Here is an 18,288-nt window from a genome sequence, read left to right as displayed (position 1 = left end):
AGGCTTGAAGGAGTCAGTCTGCAGCAGGATATCTTTCATAGTCCTGATCTATAGATTATAAATAGGTTATTTTCACATTAATCTGATCTTCTTATTATTGTCTCTGAGTTCAGAGAGGCAGAATGTTTTCCACAGGGTCCCAGTGCTTGGTAAGTTGCAGTGTGGATTCTGAAACCAAGTAGTCATGGCCCTTTCTGCTATTTCAAACTGTTCCCCAGTGAGTAAACGCTGTTGCTGCTGCTGCTAAGTCGCTTCAGTCGTGTCTGACTCTGTGCGACCCCACAGACAGCAGCCCATCAGGCTCCACCATCCCTGGGATTCTCCAGGCAAGAACACTGGAGTGGGTTGCCATTTCCTTCTCCAGTGCATGAAAGTGTAAAGTGAAAATGAAGTCACTCAGTCGTGTCTGACTCTTTGCGACCCCGTGGACTGCAGCCCACCAGGCTCCTCCGTCCATGGGATTTTCCAGGGAAGAGTACTGGAGTGGGGTGCCATTGCCTTCTCCAGAGTAAACGCTAGATGAGATGAAAATTGTTCATAAAACATTAATCCAGGAAAATGATAAAAAGGATAAAACTTTTTATCCTCTTAGATGTCATTCATGTCCAGCTTAGGGAAAAGAAAAGTGTTTGGTTATCAGCTAGTTCTCTATTTTGTTGCTGTATTTTTCTGTGGTAAGAGGATCTGAGTGCCTTCTAGAAGCCACAGCTTAAGTTCTATTTTTTTCGTTGCTGAGTTTTATTGTAGCTTTAAGTTAACGCTCTGCTTTCATTTAGAAGCTTGAGGATTCTGGTATCTGGGAGGATGCTTCTTGATGTGTCCTTCTCCAGGGGATCTTCCTGACCCAGGGAGCAAACCTGGGCCTCCCGCGTTGCAGGCAGATTCTTTACTGTCTGAGCCACCAGGGAAACCCTCTGGTGCATCAAGGCTCAGTCCAAATGCTCTCTCAGGGGACCTTTCCTCTCCCATGTCTGTTCTTTAACTGATTATATTCTATGTTGATATAAAGGTATAGTGAGAGCAAGGGCTGCAACTTAAGCAGCTCTGTCCTCCTATGGTGCTGAGCCAATCCCTTGAGCAAAGAAAAGCATCTGCTATTCTCCGTGAAGTGTCTGTCCTCAGTAAGCCTGTCAGCAGCTCCAGGAGTGAACGAACTAGAAACTTGACAACTATCATGCAAACCTAGAAGTACTGTACCAGAATGATTTTCAGCATTATTAACATTTCACCTCTTATAATTAGCAGTTACAAATCTGCCAGTGAAAAAAGAAAAAAAAGAAAAAAAATCTGCCAGTGGAGTCCTGTGATCACAAAACTAAGTCAACTGCAGTCTCACTTTGATACTGTGTACAGTAAGACACCACAGCAGCCTGGTGTTTTGCATTTTTGCCTCTTCCCCATCTGGCCCCTGCCCACACTATATGCTCTAGCTCATGAGTCATCTTTTCATCTGTGTGGTACAGAAATCTGCTATTCCTGAAATGAAGCCACATTTGCAAGTTCCAAGTAGTTTTCAAAACTATTCTGTGTGGACTGATTTTATACCAGAGAAGGAATCATCTGTTTTTGTAAGAATGTCCAGTTCACACAGGCTGAAGGGCCTGCCTTTGGTGTCACTCACTCTACCGAGAACCTTTGAACAGGGTTTGTATTTCTCATTCAGTTGTAACAGTGGTAAGTACACAATGATAGTGAAGAGAGATTGCAGCCAAAAATTATTTGTTGAGGAAATGCTGGTCTGGCAGAGGCAGCCCAAGCACTGTTATTTTTCAGTACTCTTTGGGAAAGAAATAGCACATTCAGAGGAGTTTGGGAGGCAAGCTATAAGCTGTAGAAAAGCCACGTTCAAAATGTTAACAGCCTCTTTCTTGTCTGCATTTCATTTTTCTACATCTTTAAATGAGGGACTGAAATTAGATTATTTATAGGGTTCTTCCTTAAATACTTAATTTTCCTTCTCAACAGAAATACTAATAGGCTCTCAAAATAACTTTATGAAAATGTTCTTAATTTACATAATGGTTGACATGATAAAGGAAATCTGTCAAGGGGACTTGACCTTACACAGCTGTAGGGAGTGGCAAAGATATCTTAAGTTTTCTAGGCTGAGGCTGCAAGTTGAAGTGCACAGGACAGGCAGTCGACAAGGATGTAGAGTTGGGAAGAACAAGTCGGAGCCCACCAGGACACATTAAAATCCGTGTCAGTTCTTGCCTGACCTCGATGGCGTAGGGGAGACCCTGCATAAGAGAAGCTGAAAGAAGAGCCAGTGGAAGGTGGAGCAGTTGCAGGCGCGGATTCCCACTGAGAAGGTGAGCCACTAGGGAAGTTATTCAGTACAGTGTGTGTGAGGTGCAGAATGACTATTGCTTCATCCTGGCCCTCCATATCTTGCCCAAGAACTTGTGGCTCAGTCTAACTGGACACCCCCTTCAGTATTCTCTCCTGGAAAAACCCATGGACAGAGGAGCCTGGTGGGCTATTTAGTCCATGGGATTGCCAAGGGTCAGACACGGATTTAGTGACAGACTTTCTAACTGGAAAGAGGTTTTGGAATCCTGGGAAATGTCGTTCAGTCTAGCCAAATTGATACATTACACAGCACACAGTGGCTGGCACAGGCTGGTGGGATTCCGGGTGACCTTTATGTTTTTATATGTTGTATTCTTCACAATGAACATGTATTACAGAGATAATCTGATAAAAAGAGCTATTCTCTTTGGGGAAAAAATATCTCCCTTTATTAAAAGGAATTATAACAATTAAGAGAGAACACTTTTACAGGTGAACATCACAGCTTGTACCTGAAAGAAGTATAAAAAAGATGCCCATGTTGTAATTCCTCTTTTGCTGCTTAACAGTTGTCTACAGTGGCTCCAGGCCCTAAAAAAACTAAGATGAAGAATGAAATACTAAGGAAAAACAACTTCTTGATCACTGGGTACCTTCAGTGCACAGAAGTGACCTGCAAGTTACACTTAGCAGCCAAAGAGGTACCGCTGTAGGTGATGTAACTGACAGCAACATCACAGTCCCTGGCTCTCAGGGATTCTCTCCCCTTGGACACCAGAATACTCTAGTGTACGGAAAACATGTTGATAGGCCATAAACACACTGAGATTAAGGAGAATGTAATAAGTACATTTTAATGCTTGTGTAGGATGCTAAGACTTAAGACTCAGTGCTCCAGAGCTCTTAGATGTTACCTAGAACAATGAGTCTCAAACTGTTTTCCATACTTGGCACACACCTGCTCAGCCCTATTCCTGGGTTTATGCCACTAACATAAACATTTTTATGTTAACAAAAGTAATATTACAGGATGACCTTCAGTCTGCAGGAACTTAAAAAGCAAGCTTGGAAATTTAAACCAACAAAAACAAAGCAGTAGTTGTAATCCACCTGAGTGTCACTATGCTATGGTTAAAATATTGTAGTCCCCAAACCAGTATGCATGAAAAACGGTTCCCACCATGTCAATGGGAAAGACAATATATAAGAACCAGTTCTAGGTATTATTTTAGTTTATCTTTTAAAAATTACTGTTTTATAACAACCAATACTGAATATTAGTATAGGAAATGTGTAAAATTTATAAATACCCCATATAATAAACATACATGCTAAAATTTTTTTTTTACCGATTGAGGTGCAAGATCAAAATTTTGAAACCATCAGCCTAAAGAAAGTGAAACTGTCTTCACTTAAATGCAAATTTTAGTACTCAAAGTTTTAGGAGATAAAAAGGACAAAGCCCGATGCTTTTCCTACTAATTTGTAAAATCCAAAATAAAAGCTACTGCAGTAGCTCATAATAAATGTAAAAAAGAGAAAGTTAGCAAGGAGACAGCACTGGAATGGAATGAGAAGCGCATCTTTCACCTCATGATGCAGTGACAGTGAGCGCCCACCCATGCACACTCACGCACACAGGCGGCAGGTATCATACCAGCCCCTTGAACAGTGCAGGGGAAAAAGAATGTAACAGGACAGCTGCTTGGCATTCTGATATGGCCTTTAACATCTGGTCTCTTAAAGAAAGGCTAGTTTGACAGATGACCCTACAGTATTTGGGACATGAAAGTCACATATGAGATTAGAATCATCTGGTTAGACTGGAGGCTCGACTCCAGCGTGGAGCAGTCATGGGCACCTGGAAACCACTGCACAGGGCACAGGTAGCCACCTTTGTCACTGATCAGAAGTCTCTCGGGGCCACGTGGTTTCAGACCAGGCTTTTTTTCCAAGGGAATATACTAAACATTGTCTTAAGTCTATACAGTCCAGAGTCACAGTGAAACAAAGCCACAGGCCGTGGGAGGAAGCCAGAGGGGCCCAGAATCAAAGGGGGTGTGAGGTTCTATAATCTTCTAAACCAATAAGACTGGGAAGGACAGAAACTAGTCATAAATTTATGACTCTCTCTCTATATATATACATACTTTAAAAAAATCAACTACTAGAAACATGGATGAAGCTTGAAGATTTTACAGTAAGTGAAATTAAGCCAGTCACAAAAAGACAAATATTAGTAGATACCTAGAGACAAAGTAGAATGGTGGCTTCCACAGGCTAGGGAGGGGAAAGCAGGGAGTTACTATTTAATGGGGACAGGTGCAGCTGGGGAAGGTGGGAAAGCTCTGCAGATGGATGGTGGTGAAGACTGCAGGACCACGTGAATGTACTAATGCCACTGAACTGTACACTTCAAAATGGTTAAAATGGTACATTTTATGTCGTGTATATTTTACCACACACAGTTTTTAATCATTGAAGAAGCCAATATGGAAAATGAAGAAGTGAATGTTAAAGACAAAACCCTTAAAAAAAAAAAAATCAAGAGGTAAGTACCTAGCTCCCAGCTCAAGGTCTGAATTGACGACAATCATCATGAGCCCTACTAAAGGACAGCCACACTCAGTTTTTAAGACCGCTGTCACACAGGTCACCTTGTGGCTCTCCTTCATTCGATGTCTTAACTCTTCCAGCTGTGCCAGTACTCAGGAAAGGTCTTTTTCCAGCTTTGCCCTGCTTTGTCATTCGTAATAGACAAATGAAAAGTCCCAGAAACCTGTTCTGTTTGGGAAGCTTTTCTTTTGTTCTAGGCTTCGGTGGTTAATATGCTTGACAAATTTCAGAGTTTCTCTGTCTCTGTAGACCAGTGCCAAAGAGTTGTTTTCTGGATTCACTGTTAGCAGCTGAAACAGGTAAATACAATGATACATCAGAACACCGCTGATTCTCATCTCTTTTCTTAAACAGATTTTTCCATATCAAATACTCAAACTCTGGCGATAGGGATCTTTTAAAAGATCCTTTATTAGAAAGAGCTATTGCTCTGGCTCTCAAGACAAATTACAGCAAGCCCCATTCTAGTACATACCCAGAAAGGTTTTACCTCATGCATCTAGGTTTTCCTACCTTGAAAGATTCATGAAAATGTACCACCTGACTCTTCATTTATTTGGAATTTCTCAGCTGGGTAGAATGCCTAGGGATTATCCTTTAGCATCTTTACTGCATGCTGAGTACTTTCTACTAGAAATCAGAACCACTGCCAGATAGACCAACATGGATTTATCAGCTAAAGACACTGGCATAAAGTCATCAAAGTTGGGTCTCTGAAGAATGAAAACATTTTTAAGAACTAAAAAGGATGGTTTGCTATCAGAAGCAACTTACCTCTTCGTCTTCTCCTTTGGCAATGTAGGAGGTAAAGCCACCATACTCTGGCTCCCAGCCTTACAGGGGCAAACAAACAGCGTTCAGAAAGCTCTCACCGCAAGAGTTACATCGTCTATTTGAATCACTGATTCCATGCTGCTTAACACTGGGGGTCTGGGAGCTGAGTTGTACCCAACTCTGACTTAGGAGCCTGAATTTATCATTCAACCAACACTGAGTAAGAGCTGAAAACTAAAATATAAAATATACCTGCAACGACACTTACATAAAAGCTCTGGGGGGTTTCTTAGGAATTATTATTTGGTCCATCTCCTATACCTCGATCACAAATACAAATAATACTCTGAGCTGGAAGACTGAAATTCATGACCCCTAAGACCCTTTCAACATAGGATCCTATGATCTAAGATCATAGCCAAGGCAGATAACTTCTGAACTGGTTCAGTTAGAGAGGGTCCCTCGGGAGCGACTGTCTCTTACCTTCACAGCCACAGTAGAACAGTAAGTCCAGGGCAAATTCAGTCTTGCTGTTGTCATGGATTAAAGTGTAGTGACCGGTCTTCCAATGCCTCAGTTCCCCCTGGCATGTGGGAACACCTGATTCTAAGAAAAGCGTACAGAAGGTCAGAAAAAAACGACCTTGATACCACTGCTAGATTGCATAAGAATGATAATTGGGAGTAGTACAGCACTAAAGAGAAACCATTTCCATAAACCTGAAGCTGACCTGTGGCTCTATTATAATACTATATATAATACATAAGCCTTATAATGAATAAAAGTTGACTCATTACCATGAATTTCAGATGGAGTATATACTCTAGCCGCCCACCCCCCATTTTAATAAATAACGTAATTATTTTTTAAGTAGAATTTTTTTAGAGCCGTTTACAGAAAACTTAAATTTCCCAGAAAGTACAGTTCCCCTGTGCCTGTCACGCACAGCCCCTGCCCTTCCCTATCAGTTTCCTCTGTTGCTAACATCCTGTCTTAGTGGGGTGGTTATAACTGACCAGTGTCAGGAGACTAGTGTTAACTGATGTCCACAGTTTACATTAGGGTTCACTCTTGGTGTTGTACATTTTACTGGTTTAATGACATGTGTCCATTCCATCTGTCTGCACATGATTAAACTTCCTCTACTTTTAATAATTTCCTTCTACCTATCTGTCCAAGTTCAAGCAGGTTTTTCTTAGGGTGATACTGGTTCTTAGCAGAAAGAAACCACTCATCCTCCTCTCCTTTAGTTCTTGTGTTTTAGAGTAAGTTTAGGCAAAGCCAGTGGTATTTCTCTCTACCATTTGTACTACTGTTCAGTTCAGTCGCTCAGACGTGTCCGACTCTTTGCAACCCCATGAAACTGCAGTACGCCAGGCCTCCCTGTCTACCCAAACCCATGTCCATTGAGTCAGTGATGCCATCCAGCCATCTCATCCTCTGTCATCCCCTTCTCCTCCTGCCCCCAATCCTTCCCAGCAGTAGGGTCTTTCCCAATGAGTCAACTCTTCGCATGAGGTGGCCAAAGTATTGGAGTTTCAGCTTCAACATCAGTCCTTCCAATGAACACCCAGGACTGATCTTTAGGATGGACTGGTTGGATCTCCTTGCAGTCCAAGGGACTCTCAAGAGTCTTCTCCAACACCACAGTTCAAAAGCATCAATTCTTCTGCACTCAGCTTTCTTCACAGTCCAACTCTCACATCCATACATGACTACTGGAAAAACCATAGCCTTGACTAGACGAACATTTTTTGGCAGTGTAATGTCTCTGCTTTTTAATATGCTATCTAGGTTGATCATAACTTTCCTTCCAAGGAGTAAGCATTTTTTAATTTCATGGCTGCAATCACCATCTGCAGTGATTTTGGAGCCCAAAACAATAAAGTCTGACACTGTTTCCCCATCTATTTGCCATGAAGTGATGGGACCAGATGCCATGATCTTAGTTTTCTGAATGTTGAGGTTTGAGCCAACTTTTTCACTCTCCTCTTTCACTTTCATCAAGAGGCTTTTTAGTTCCTCTTCACTTTCTTCCATAAGGGTGGTATCATCTGCATATCTGAGGTTACTGATATTTCTCCTAGCAATCTTGATTCCAGCTTGTGCTTCATCCAGCCCAGCATTTCTCATGATGTACTCTGTATATAAGTTAAATAAGCAGGGTGACAATATACAGCCTTGATGTACTCCTTTTCCTATTTGGAACCAGTCTGTTGTACCATGTCCAGTTCTAACTGTTGCTTCCTGACCTGCATACAGGTTTCTCAAGAGACAGGTCAGATGGTCTGGTATTCCCATCTCTTTAAGAATTTTCCAGTTTATTGTGATCCATACAATCAAAGGCTTTGGCACAGTCAATAAAGTAGATGTTTTTCAGGAATTCTCTTGCTTTTTCGATAATCCAGAGGATGTTGGCAATTTGATATCTGGTTCCTCTGCCTTTTCTAAAACCAGCTTGAACATCTGGAAGTTCACAGTTCACATACTGCTGAAGCCTGGCTTGGAGAATTTTGAGCATTACTTTACTAGCGTGTGAGATGAGTGCAATTGTGCGGTAGTTCGAGCATTCTTTGGCATTGCCTTTCTTTGGGACTGGAATGAAAACTGACCTTTTCCAGTCCTGTGGCCATGGCTGAGTTTTCCAAATTTGCTGGCATATTGAGTGCAGCACTTTCACAGCATCATCTTTCAGGATTTGAAATAGCTCAACTGGGATTCCATCACCTCCACTAGCTTTGTTCATAGTGATGCTTTCTAAGGCCCACTTGACTTCACATTCCAAGATGTCTGGCTCTAGGTGAGTGATCAACACCATCGTGATTATCTGGGTCATGAAGATCTTTTCTGTACAGTTCTTCTGTGTGTTCTTGCCACTTCTTCTTAATATCTTCTGCTTCTGTTAGGTCCATACCATTTCTGTCCTTTATTGAGCCCATCTTTGCATGAAATGTTCCCTTGGTAGCTCTGATTTTCTTGAAGTGATCTCTAGTCTTTCCCTGTACTATTGTTAGCCTAATAAAACGTGCTGGATATTCTTCCTGCCCAGAATGCTCTTCCTATAGATACGTCTTGTCATTCAGACCTGAGCTTAATGACAGCTCACCCAGACTGCTCCTGCCTCCAAGAGGCCACCCTGGTCATTCCTCCGCACATAACCCTACTCAGATTTCCTGCACCGCAAATATTATTTGGCATTTTGTTGTCTGTGTATCATTTAATCTCTGGCCTCTCTCTTACTATAATATATGGGCTCAGGGAGAGCTGAGACTGTGTCTGTCTGCTTCTCCAGCTCCAGAAGCAGGGCCTAGCACATAAGTAAGTGCTTAAGAAATACCTGTTAACTGAATAAACCACTGAACTGTGACTACCTAATGGTAAACTAAGGACACAACATAACAACAGCTCACCTTTCTTCCCTTCGTCCTCCTCTGGCTCTGGGTCTGTCGGTCCGTCGCTCTGTAGACTGCTGTCGCTGGTGGCCGCCCGACTGTCCTCTGGCTCAGAAGAGCTGTGACTAGTCCCTTCTTCAGTGTTCTCAGCAGCAGCGACTGCGGCTCGCTCCTTTTTGTCCTCGGGCTCATCTTCTTCTGAAGGCGCCAGGAAGTGAAGCTTCAGGCCGGTGAAGTTGGAGAGCAGCAGGAACACGGCCTCGGAGCGGAACAGCGCCATGCAGTCCCTCAGGATGTCAGGAAGCTGGCTCTCCTCCGCCTTCTCGTAAAACCTGCCAGGCAGCAAGGCAAGGTGCTCATCACCTGACATGGATGGAACGCCACTCACAGGGTGAGAGCTGGTCATTAGCTTGGCACCCCTCTCCCCTCTCCCTGGAAGAGCTTCCGGAACCCCAATTTGTTACACACTGAGACTCTAGACTTCCCTGGTGGCCTCCTGTCTGAGAACCCACCTTGCGGTGCAGTGGACACGGGTTCCATCCCTGGTCTGGGGAGACCCCACATGCTGTGGAGCAGCTACTGCAGGCTGTGTGCTCTAGAGCGCGTGTGCCACAACCAGAGAAACCACCGCAATGAGACCCCATCACGCCAAAACTAGAGAAAACCCGAGTGCAGCAACAAAGACCCAGCAAAGCCAATAAACAAATGTTTAAAAAACTGAGGTATAAATATGTAACATTTAAAAATAAAGAGATCCTGTTAGGGTCTCCTACTGGATGTGCCTGAGAACAAAACATTAGGGCAAATGTCCTATAATTAGAGGTGAGCCTCACAGACAGACCAGGTAGATGCTAAATGCAGAAGCAAATGTCCTAAACGATGAGTTCTACCTTTTGTTAGGGGGACCTCGGCTGCTCCATTCCACACCTCCTCTCTCCAAAGCCTCACACACCTCTGCAAATTTCTCAGGCTGGAGAATGAGAAAATGAAGCAGCACTTAGCAGAGCTTTCTACATCCCACACTGGTGGCTGCAGCCACAGCAGCTCTGCAGAATCACTCTGGCCCATTCCCAGCGGGGCCAGGTGACCTTCTTCACCCGTTCACACCTGGTACCCCAGTCCTGACAGCGTGAAGTGAGAGCAAAGGCTGGATAAACTGTCAGCATGCTTTAGTCAAGAGACCTGAGTGTCAATTTAGGCCATTACCTTATGTACCTGTATGTCTTATATCAAACTGCTAGACCTCTAGGATTCCTGCATTTATAAAACAAGGATCCTAATGCAGATTCTTTAATTCATGTGAGGAGAAAACTGCATTAGTATAGTTATAACTAATTAAATTAATACACTGTACATTACAACTGATATACTGTTATAATGAAAATGTCCATGTAATAATACATTCTTTAGGCCTCTGCTCATTCCCTTCATTTAATCAGCATTCTAAATTTAAAAAGTTCAGTATAGTACAAGAAACTAATTAATCTAAATATTCTCCATAAGAGGCTGTCCTAAGTACTTGTTTAAATGCAGTTTCCCAAGGAGTGCTCTACAAACAGTAATCCTATAAGTTGTGAAACAGGAAAGAGGATTCCAAAGCATGGTTTATGTAAGTTGAATTAAATAGGATTAAAAAAGTTCATTTACTATAATACTTCTCAAATTCCTTAAAATGCTATTATCTGCTATATAATTCCAAGAGGCAGGATGTAGTGTGTCTCAACCTTTTTTTAATGTAGGGACAACTCTTGGGACTGTGATTCCATGGGACCCAAGGGTCACCTGGGAAGAACCACATCTGTCTATGTGATCTCATTCAGTCATCATGACAGCTCTTCAGGATAGGCAAGGCCAGTATTATCCCAGTTTAGCTGATGACGAAATAAAAGCTGAGACCTCTAGTGATTTGCTGAGGTCAGTAAAACCAGAGCCAAGACGTGAATATAGTCTTCTGACTTCTAACCCAGGTCTCTTTCCACTGTAAGGTGCCACCTCGTCATTCTCAAACATGTGTCACTAATTTGTTAATGTAGGGACAATTATTTAAAAGTAATCCAGTCATCAAAATGAATAGGGTGGGAACTACATACCACTGCCCCACAGTATACAAGTGTGTGAGTGAGACAGTGTGTGTGTGATTAAGAGTGTAGAGAACTGGGGAATAAACACCCAAGAGACTCAGCCTACTAACATGCAACTGATACCAATGTTAGCTAGTATCATTTCATCATTTGAAGAGGATGATACAAAATTGTAACCAGGAACAAAACAAAAACTAAAAGCTCTCTAAGTGATGCCTGTTCACCCACCCGAGAAGCAAGGCTATGTGCCAAACATGGTATTATCAGACAGGATTTGCTGGCCTACCTGAAGGAATTCTTTTAGGAGAATTTCAGAGCTTTCCTCAAATTCTTCTTGAATTTGAGCTTGGTATTCCATGTCAAGATAAGTAGGGTTGATCCAATCATACAAAATTTCATGCTGGAAAGGAGCAGCAGATGTGAAGGGTGAGTTAATTATTCCCTCTGCTTTTGTTCTGCCATCATGTCATACCAGTAAAATTAGACTTCATACTGCCAATTCAGGGGGCCTGGGTTCAATTCCTAGTGAGCGAACTAGATCCCTGCAATCCCTGCAACTAGATCCGTGCTGCAATGAAGACCCAGTGCAGTCAAATAAATAAAATAAAAAAGAGAAAAGCAAATGATATGCCACAGCTTCTAAGATGAGAATCCCAGCAACAAGAATTTATACTTACATCTTGAGGGATGTGAGGGCTCCGAGTTATGAGAGGTTCAAAGTAGGTGGGAGGCCTGGGCAGTGAAGGACCATGAAACCAGCCGCTGATGGACAAACGTGACTTTTCTTCGGACAAGACCTCAGACACCTGAGAAAACAAGACAAGCAGCACATCAGCATAAAGATGAGGGGGGAAGATTACCAGCCATGGCTCACTAATTTCAGGACCCTTTACACTAGGTGTGAAAACCACCTGGCCGGGTAGTCCAACCGGAAGCTGCCACATTTAGAAAGGGGGAGACTGAAAAGCATGCTCTTTGGCACTCTATGTATTTGTGGCTTATAGTCTTTACCTGGTGAAAGGATACTGGAGACACTTCAAAGAAAACCAGTGTGTTCCACGAAGGGATAAGGGACTTGACAATCTGCTTCGGCTGAAAGTGTTCTGTGCCGGAAGAGAACATATCCATAAACGAGCTTCATCATCATTAGCCACTTTCAGGCTGCCTTGTTTCCACCTTGACAATTCGCAAATTTCTAAGGGTAGCTAGATGTCCCCTTCAGATCCCGAAATGCCACCCCTTTCCATCTGTTTCTCTTAACACAGTTCTGCTAGGCGACATCTGTTCTTACTCCACCATGCATTACTGATGAAAGCTGGAAAAAGTTCTGAACAACTTCTGGAGTCAAGTGCTGCTGTCAGTCATTAAAAACAAACAAAAAAGGACCCTGATCTCCTGGCAGATTCATAACCAAGGGCGGCTGTACATACACTCCCATGGCCAGCATTCAAAACCAGGATCTGACTGTTCCTCATCTTAAATCAACTCCAGTTTATCTCTGGAGGAATCATTTCAAGCACAACCCAGAGAGATGGCTGTCAGGGCTGGCATTCAATGCCCCTGTGGCTGTCAGGGTAATGGATGGCTTCCATCTCCTCTGACGAGCACAGACATTGCGTGTAAGAACTTGGAAGTGTCTGCTGGTGTTGAAGTGCATGCCTCTGTCTTACCATCAACGCTGAACAGGTCCAGGGTGCCCCCCAAGCTGGCATCCCAGGGAGGAACCAGGTAAAGAATGAAGGCGATCCGGCGCCCTTCCAGCTCATCATCGTGACAGAGCAGGGCATCTGTAATAGATGAGCGCACACCATGATGTCCCCGCATGGGCAATGAACAGCTGCCTGCCTCTGTGCTTACTGTCAGTCAGTCCATCTGCCAGTGCTCTGTAACGGCAGCTCCTCCAGCTTTATTACAACACTATTTCTCCTCTTATAATTACAGAAATAAAACTCAATGCAGAAAACTCTAAAAACACAGAACACACAGAGATGGTCACTTCCAGTATTTTTCCAACATATATGTATTTGCCTTTTAAAAATAGTATCCTACAGTGGTTTTTTTGTCGACTTTTTTTTAAAATTACATGGCAAATGTCTTTTCCGTATCACTATAAACACTTGTCATCTCTTCTAAGGCAAATCATGCAACATGACATTAATCCAAATCTACACCCCAACCACTAATTCTTAAGAAGCTGAATGATTCTATAAAGACCTACAAGACCTTCTAGAACACATACATACACACATAAAAGGTGTCCTTTTCATCACAGGGGACTGGAATGCAAAAGTGCAAAGTAAAGAGATATCTAGAGCAACAGGAAAGTCTGGCCTTGGAGTACAAAGTGAGGCAAGGTAAAAGCTAACAGTTCTGCCAAGATAACACATGGTCATAGCAAAAACCCTCTTCCAACAACACAAGAGACAACTCTACACATGGACATCACCAGATGGTCAATACCGAAATCAGACTGATTATATTCTTTGCAGAGAAGATGGAGAAGTTCTATACAGTCAGCAAAAACAAGACTGGGAGCTGACTATGGCTCAGATCATCAGCTCCTTACTCCAAAATTCAGGCTCAAATTGAAGAAAGTAGGGAAAATCACTAGACCATTCAGATATGACCAAAATCAAATCCCTCATGATTATACAACTCTCACATCCATACATGACTACTGGAAAAACCATAGCCTTGACTAGACGGACCTTTGTTGGCAAAGTAATGTCTCTGCTTTTTAACATGCTGCTCTAGGTTAGTCATAACTTTTCTTTCAAGGAGTAAGTGTCTTTTTACTTCATGGCTGCAGTCACCATCTGCAGTGATTTTGGAGTCCCCCAAAATAAAGTCTGCCACTGTTTCCCCATCTATTTGCTATGAAGTGATGGGACCAGATGCCATGATCTTAGTTTTCTGAATGTTGAGTTTTAAGCCAACTTTTTCACTCTCCTCTTTCAGTTTCATCAAGAGGCTCTTTAGTTCTTCTTCACTTTCTTCCATAAGGGTGGTATCATCTGCATATCTGAAGTTACTGATATTTCTCCCAGAAATCTTGATTCCAGCTTGTGCTTCATCCAGCCCAACGTTTCTCATGATGTATTCTATATAAGTTAAATAAGCAGGGTGACAATATACAACCTTAATGTACTCCTTTGCTTATCTGGAACCAGTCTGTTGTACCATGTCCAGTTCTAACTGTTGCTTCTTGACCTGCATACAGATTTCTCATGAGGCAGGTTAGGTGGTCTGGTATTCCCATTTCTTTCAGAATTTTCCACAACTTATTGTGATCCACACAATCAAAGGCATTGGCATAGTCAATAAAGCAGAAATAGATGTTTTTCTGGAACTCTCTTGCTTTTTTAACGATCCAGCGATACTGGCAATTTGATCTCTGGTTCCTCTGGACTTCAAGGAGATCCAACCAGTCCATCCTAAAGAAAATCAGTCCTGAATGTTCATTGGAAGGACTGATGTTGAAGCTGAAACTCCAATACTTTGGCCACCTCATGCGAAGAGCTGACTCATTTGAAAAGACCCTGATGCTGGGAAATATTGAAGGCAGGAGGAGAAGGGAAAAACAGAGGATGAGATGGTTGGATGGCATCACCGACTCAATGGACAAGAGTTTGAGTAAACTCTGGGAGTTGGTGATGGACAAGGAGGCCTGGCGTGCTGCAGTCCATGGGGTCACAGAGAATCAGACACGACTGAGTGACTGAACTGAACTGATGACTATACAGTGCAAGTGACAAATTAGATTCAAGGGATTAGATCTGGTAGACAGAGTGCTTGAAGAACTAAGGACAGAGGTTCTTAACACTGTATAAGAGGTGGTGACCAAAACCATCCCCTCAAAAAGGAAGTGCAAGATGGCAAAGTGGCTGCCTGAGGAGGCCTTACTGAGAAAAGAAGTAAAAGGCAAAGGAGAAAGGCAAAGATATACCAAACTGAATGCAGAGATCTAGAGAATAGCAGAGATAAGAAAGCCTTCTTAAGTGAACAATACAAAGAAGTAGAGGAAAGCAATAGAATAGAAAAGACTATAGAGATTTCTTCAATAAAATTGAAGATACCAAGGGAACATTTAATGTGAAGATGGGCACAATAAAGGACAGAATGGTATGGACCTAACAGAAGCAGAAGATACTAAGAAGAGGTAGCAAGTATATACAGAAGAACTGTGTAAAAATGGTCTTAATGACCCAGATAACTGTTGATGGTGTGGTCACTCACCTAGAGCCAGTCACCCTAGAGTATGAAGTAACGTGGGCCTCAGGAAGTATTACTACAAACAAAGCTAGTAGAGGTGATGGAATTTCAGCTGAGCTATTTCAAATCCTAAAAGATGATGCTGTTAAAGCATTGTGCTCAATATGCCAGTAAATTTGGAAAACTCAGCAGTGGCCACAGGACTAGAAAAGGTCAGTTTTCATTCCAATCCCAAAGAAAGGCAATGCCAAAGAATGTTCAGATAACCATATAACTGCACTCATTAAACATGCCAGCAAGATTATGCTTAAAATCCCAGATGGCTAACAGACACATGAAAGGATACTCAACATTGCTCATTAGAGAAATGCAAATCAAAACTACAATGACGTATCACCTCACACCTGTCAGAATGGCCATCATCAAAAAGTCTACAAACAATAAATGCTGGAGAGGGTGTGGAGAAAAGGGAACCCTTTTGCACTGCTAGTGGGAATATAAACTGATACAGCCACAGTGGAAGACAATATAGAGATTCCTTAAAAAACTAGGAATAAAACCACCATATGACCCAGCAATCCCACTCCTAGGCATATAACCTGAGGAAACCAAAACTGAAAGAGACACATGTACCCCAAGGTTCACTGCAGTACTATTAACAATAGCTAGAACATGGAAGCAACCTAGATGTCCATAAACAGATGAATGGATAAAGAAGTTGTGGTACATATACACAATGGAATATTACTCAGCCATAAAAAGGAACACATCTAAGTCAGTTCTAATAAGGTGGATGAACCTAGACCCTATTATACATAGTGAAGTAAGTCAGAAAGAGAAAGATAAATATCACATACTAACAAATATATATGAAATCTAGAAAGATGACACTGATGAATTTATTTGCAAGGGAGCAATGAATAAACAGACAAAGAGAACAGACTTATGAACATGGCGAGAGGGAAGGAGACAGGGTGAGATGTATGGCAAGAGTAACATGGAAACTTGTACCATATGTAAAATAGAGAGCCAATGGGAATTTGCTGTGTGCCTCAGGGAACTTAAACCAAGGCTCTGTATCAACCTAGAGGGGTGAGATGGGGAGGGACATGGGAGGGAGGTTCAATAGGGAGGGCACATATGTATACCTATGGCTGATTCATGCTGATGTTTGACAGAAAACAAATTTTTGTAAAGCAATTATCCTTCAATTAAAAAACAAATAAAATTTTTAAATATATGCTCAAAATCCTTCAAGCTAGGCTTCAGCAGTATATGAACCAATCAGATATACAAGCTGGATTTAGAAAAGGCAGAGGAACCAGAGATCAAACTGCCACCACCTACTGGATCATAGAAAAAGCAAGGGAATTCCAAAAAAAAATCTACTTCTGCTTCATTGACTATTCTAAAGCCTTTTACTGTGTGGACCACAACAAACTGTAGAAAATTCTGAAAGAGATGGAAATATCAGACCATCTGCCCTGTCTCCTGCAAAACCTGTATGCATGACAACAAGCAACAGTTAGAACCGGACATGGAACAACAGACTGCTTCCAAATAGGGAAAGGAGTACGTCAAGGCTATATATTGTCACCCTGCTTATTTAACTCATACGCAGAGTATATCATGCGAAATGCCAGGGTGGATGAAGCACAAGCTGGAATCAAGACTGCTAGGAGAATATCAGTAACTTCAGATATGCAGATGACACCACCCTTATGGAAGAAAGCAAAGAGGAACTAAAGAGCCTCTTGATGAAGGTGAAAGAGGAGAGTGAAAAAGCTGGCTTAAAACTCAACATTCAAAAAACTAAGATCATGGCATCTGGTCCCTTTATGGCAAATAGATGGGGAAACAATGGAAACAAGTGACAGGTTTTATTTTCTGAGGGTCCAAAATCACTGCGGTCAGTGACTGCAGCCACAAAATTAAAAGACACTTGTTCCTTGGAAGAAAAGCTATGTTAAACTAAGCATATGAAAAAGCAGGGACATCACTTTACCACAAAGGTCCATCTAGTCAGAGCTATGGTTTTTCCTGTAGTCATGTATGGATGTGAGATTTGGACCATAAAGAAGGTTGAGCGCTGAAGAATTGATGCTTTTGAAATGTGGTGCTGGAGAAGACTCGAGAGTCCCTTGGACAGCAGAGATCAAACCAGTCAATCCTAAAGGAAATCAACCCTGAACATTCCCTGGAAGGACTGATGCTGAAGCTCCCGTACTTTTGCCACCTGATGCAGAGAGCCGACTCACTGGAAAAGACCCTGATGCTGGGAAAGATTGAAGGCAAAAGGAGAGGAGCGCGGCAGAGGATGAGATGGTTGGATGGCATCACCGACTCAACGGGCATGAGTTTGACCAAACTCCGAGAGAGTGAAGGACAGGGAAGCCTGGCATGCTGCAGTCCTTGGGGTCGCAAAGAGCTGGACACTTTGTTCCGACTTAGCAACTGAACAATGACAACAACGATATAGATGTTTTACAATGTTGTGTTCATTTCTGCTGTACAGCGAAGTGAATCAGCTATATATATATACATGTACCTCCTTCTTAATTTCCTTACCATTTAAGACACCACCGAGCACTGCGTAGGGTTCCCTGAGTTATATAGTACCATTTCTTGAGCTAAACTTCTAAAAGCCATTAGGTATGACTGAACAAGGCAGGTATCCATGCAAGGGGGGTGATGGGAGTGGGTGCTATGGGTGAAGTGAGATCCTTCCACATGGAGGGACTATTTTAATAAAGAAGCATATTGAAATTAATGGGAAACAGATTTCTCAAAGTTGAAGAACAGATTCACAAATTCGGAAAAAGAAATACAGAATGAACCTTATGGTGTGGAAATGAAACTGGAGGAATCATTGTGAATTCAATATCATTCATTCATGTATATATATGTAAATATACACATGC

General features: G+C 42.2%; 1 protein-coding gene across 2 annotated transcripts in view; it reads right to left on the bottom strand.

The window, feature by feature from the left end:
• Nucleotides 1–2,713: 2,713 nt before the first annotated feature.
• The window catches only part of OGFOD1 (2-oxoglutarate and iron dependent oxygenase domain containing 1), a 32,260-nt gene continuing 16,685 nt past the window's right edge, over nt 2,714–18,288 (bottom strand). For both annotated transcript variants that reach the window (XM_020892753.2, XM_070451287.1), the window contains 9 exons: nt 12,826–12,942; nt 12,167–12,258; nt 11,833–11,961; nt 11,442–11,555; nt 9,965–10,044; nt 9,093–9,406; nt 6,166–6,288; nt 5,683–5,741; nt 2,714–5,198 (listed from right to left, as the gene is read on the bottom strand). In XM_020892753.2, the coding sequence (XP_020748412.2) occupies nt 5,037–5,198; nt 5,683–5,741; nt 6,166–6,288; nt 9,093–9,406; nt 9,965–10,044; nt 11,442–11,555; nt 11,833–11,961; nt 12,167–12,258; nt 12,826–12,942 (1,190 nt within the window). In that variant the 3' untranslated portion in view covers nt 2,714–5,036. The remainder of the gene's footprint in view (nt 5,199–5,682; nt 5,742–6,165; nt 6,289–9,092; nt 9,407–9,964; nt 10,045–11,441; nt 11,556–11,832; nt 11,962–12,166; nt 12,259–12,825; nt 12,943–18,288) is intronic.

This window comes from Odocoileus virginianus, chromosome 20 (assembly GCF_023699985.2).
Source record: "Odocoileus virginianus isolate 20LAN1187 ecotype Illinois chromosome 20, Ovbor_1.2, whole genome shotgun sequence".
Classification (NCBI taxonomy): domain Eukaryota; kingdom Metazoa; phylum Chordata; class Mammalia; order Artiodactyla; family Cervidae; genus Odocoileus; species Odocoileus virginianus.
Note: the sequence above shows the minus strand (reverse complement) of the source record. Positions and strands in the feature narration are given on the sequence as shown.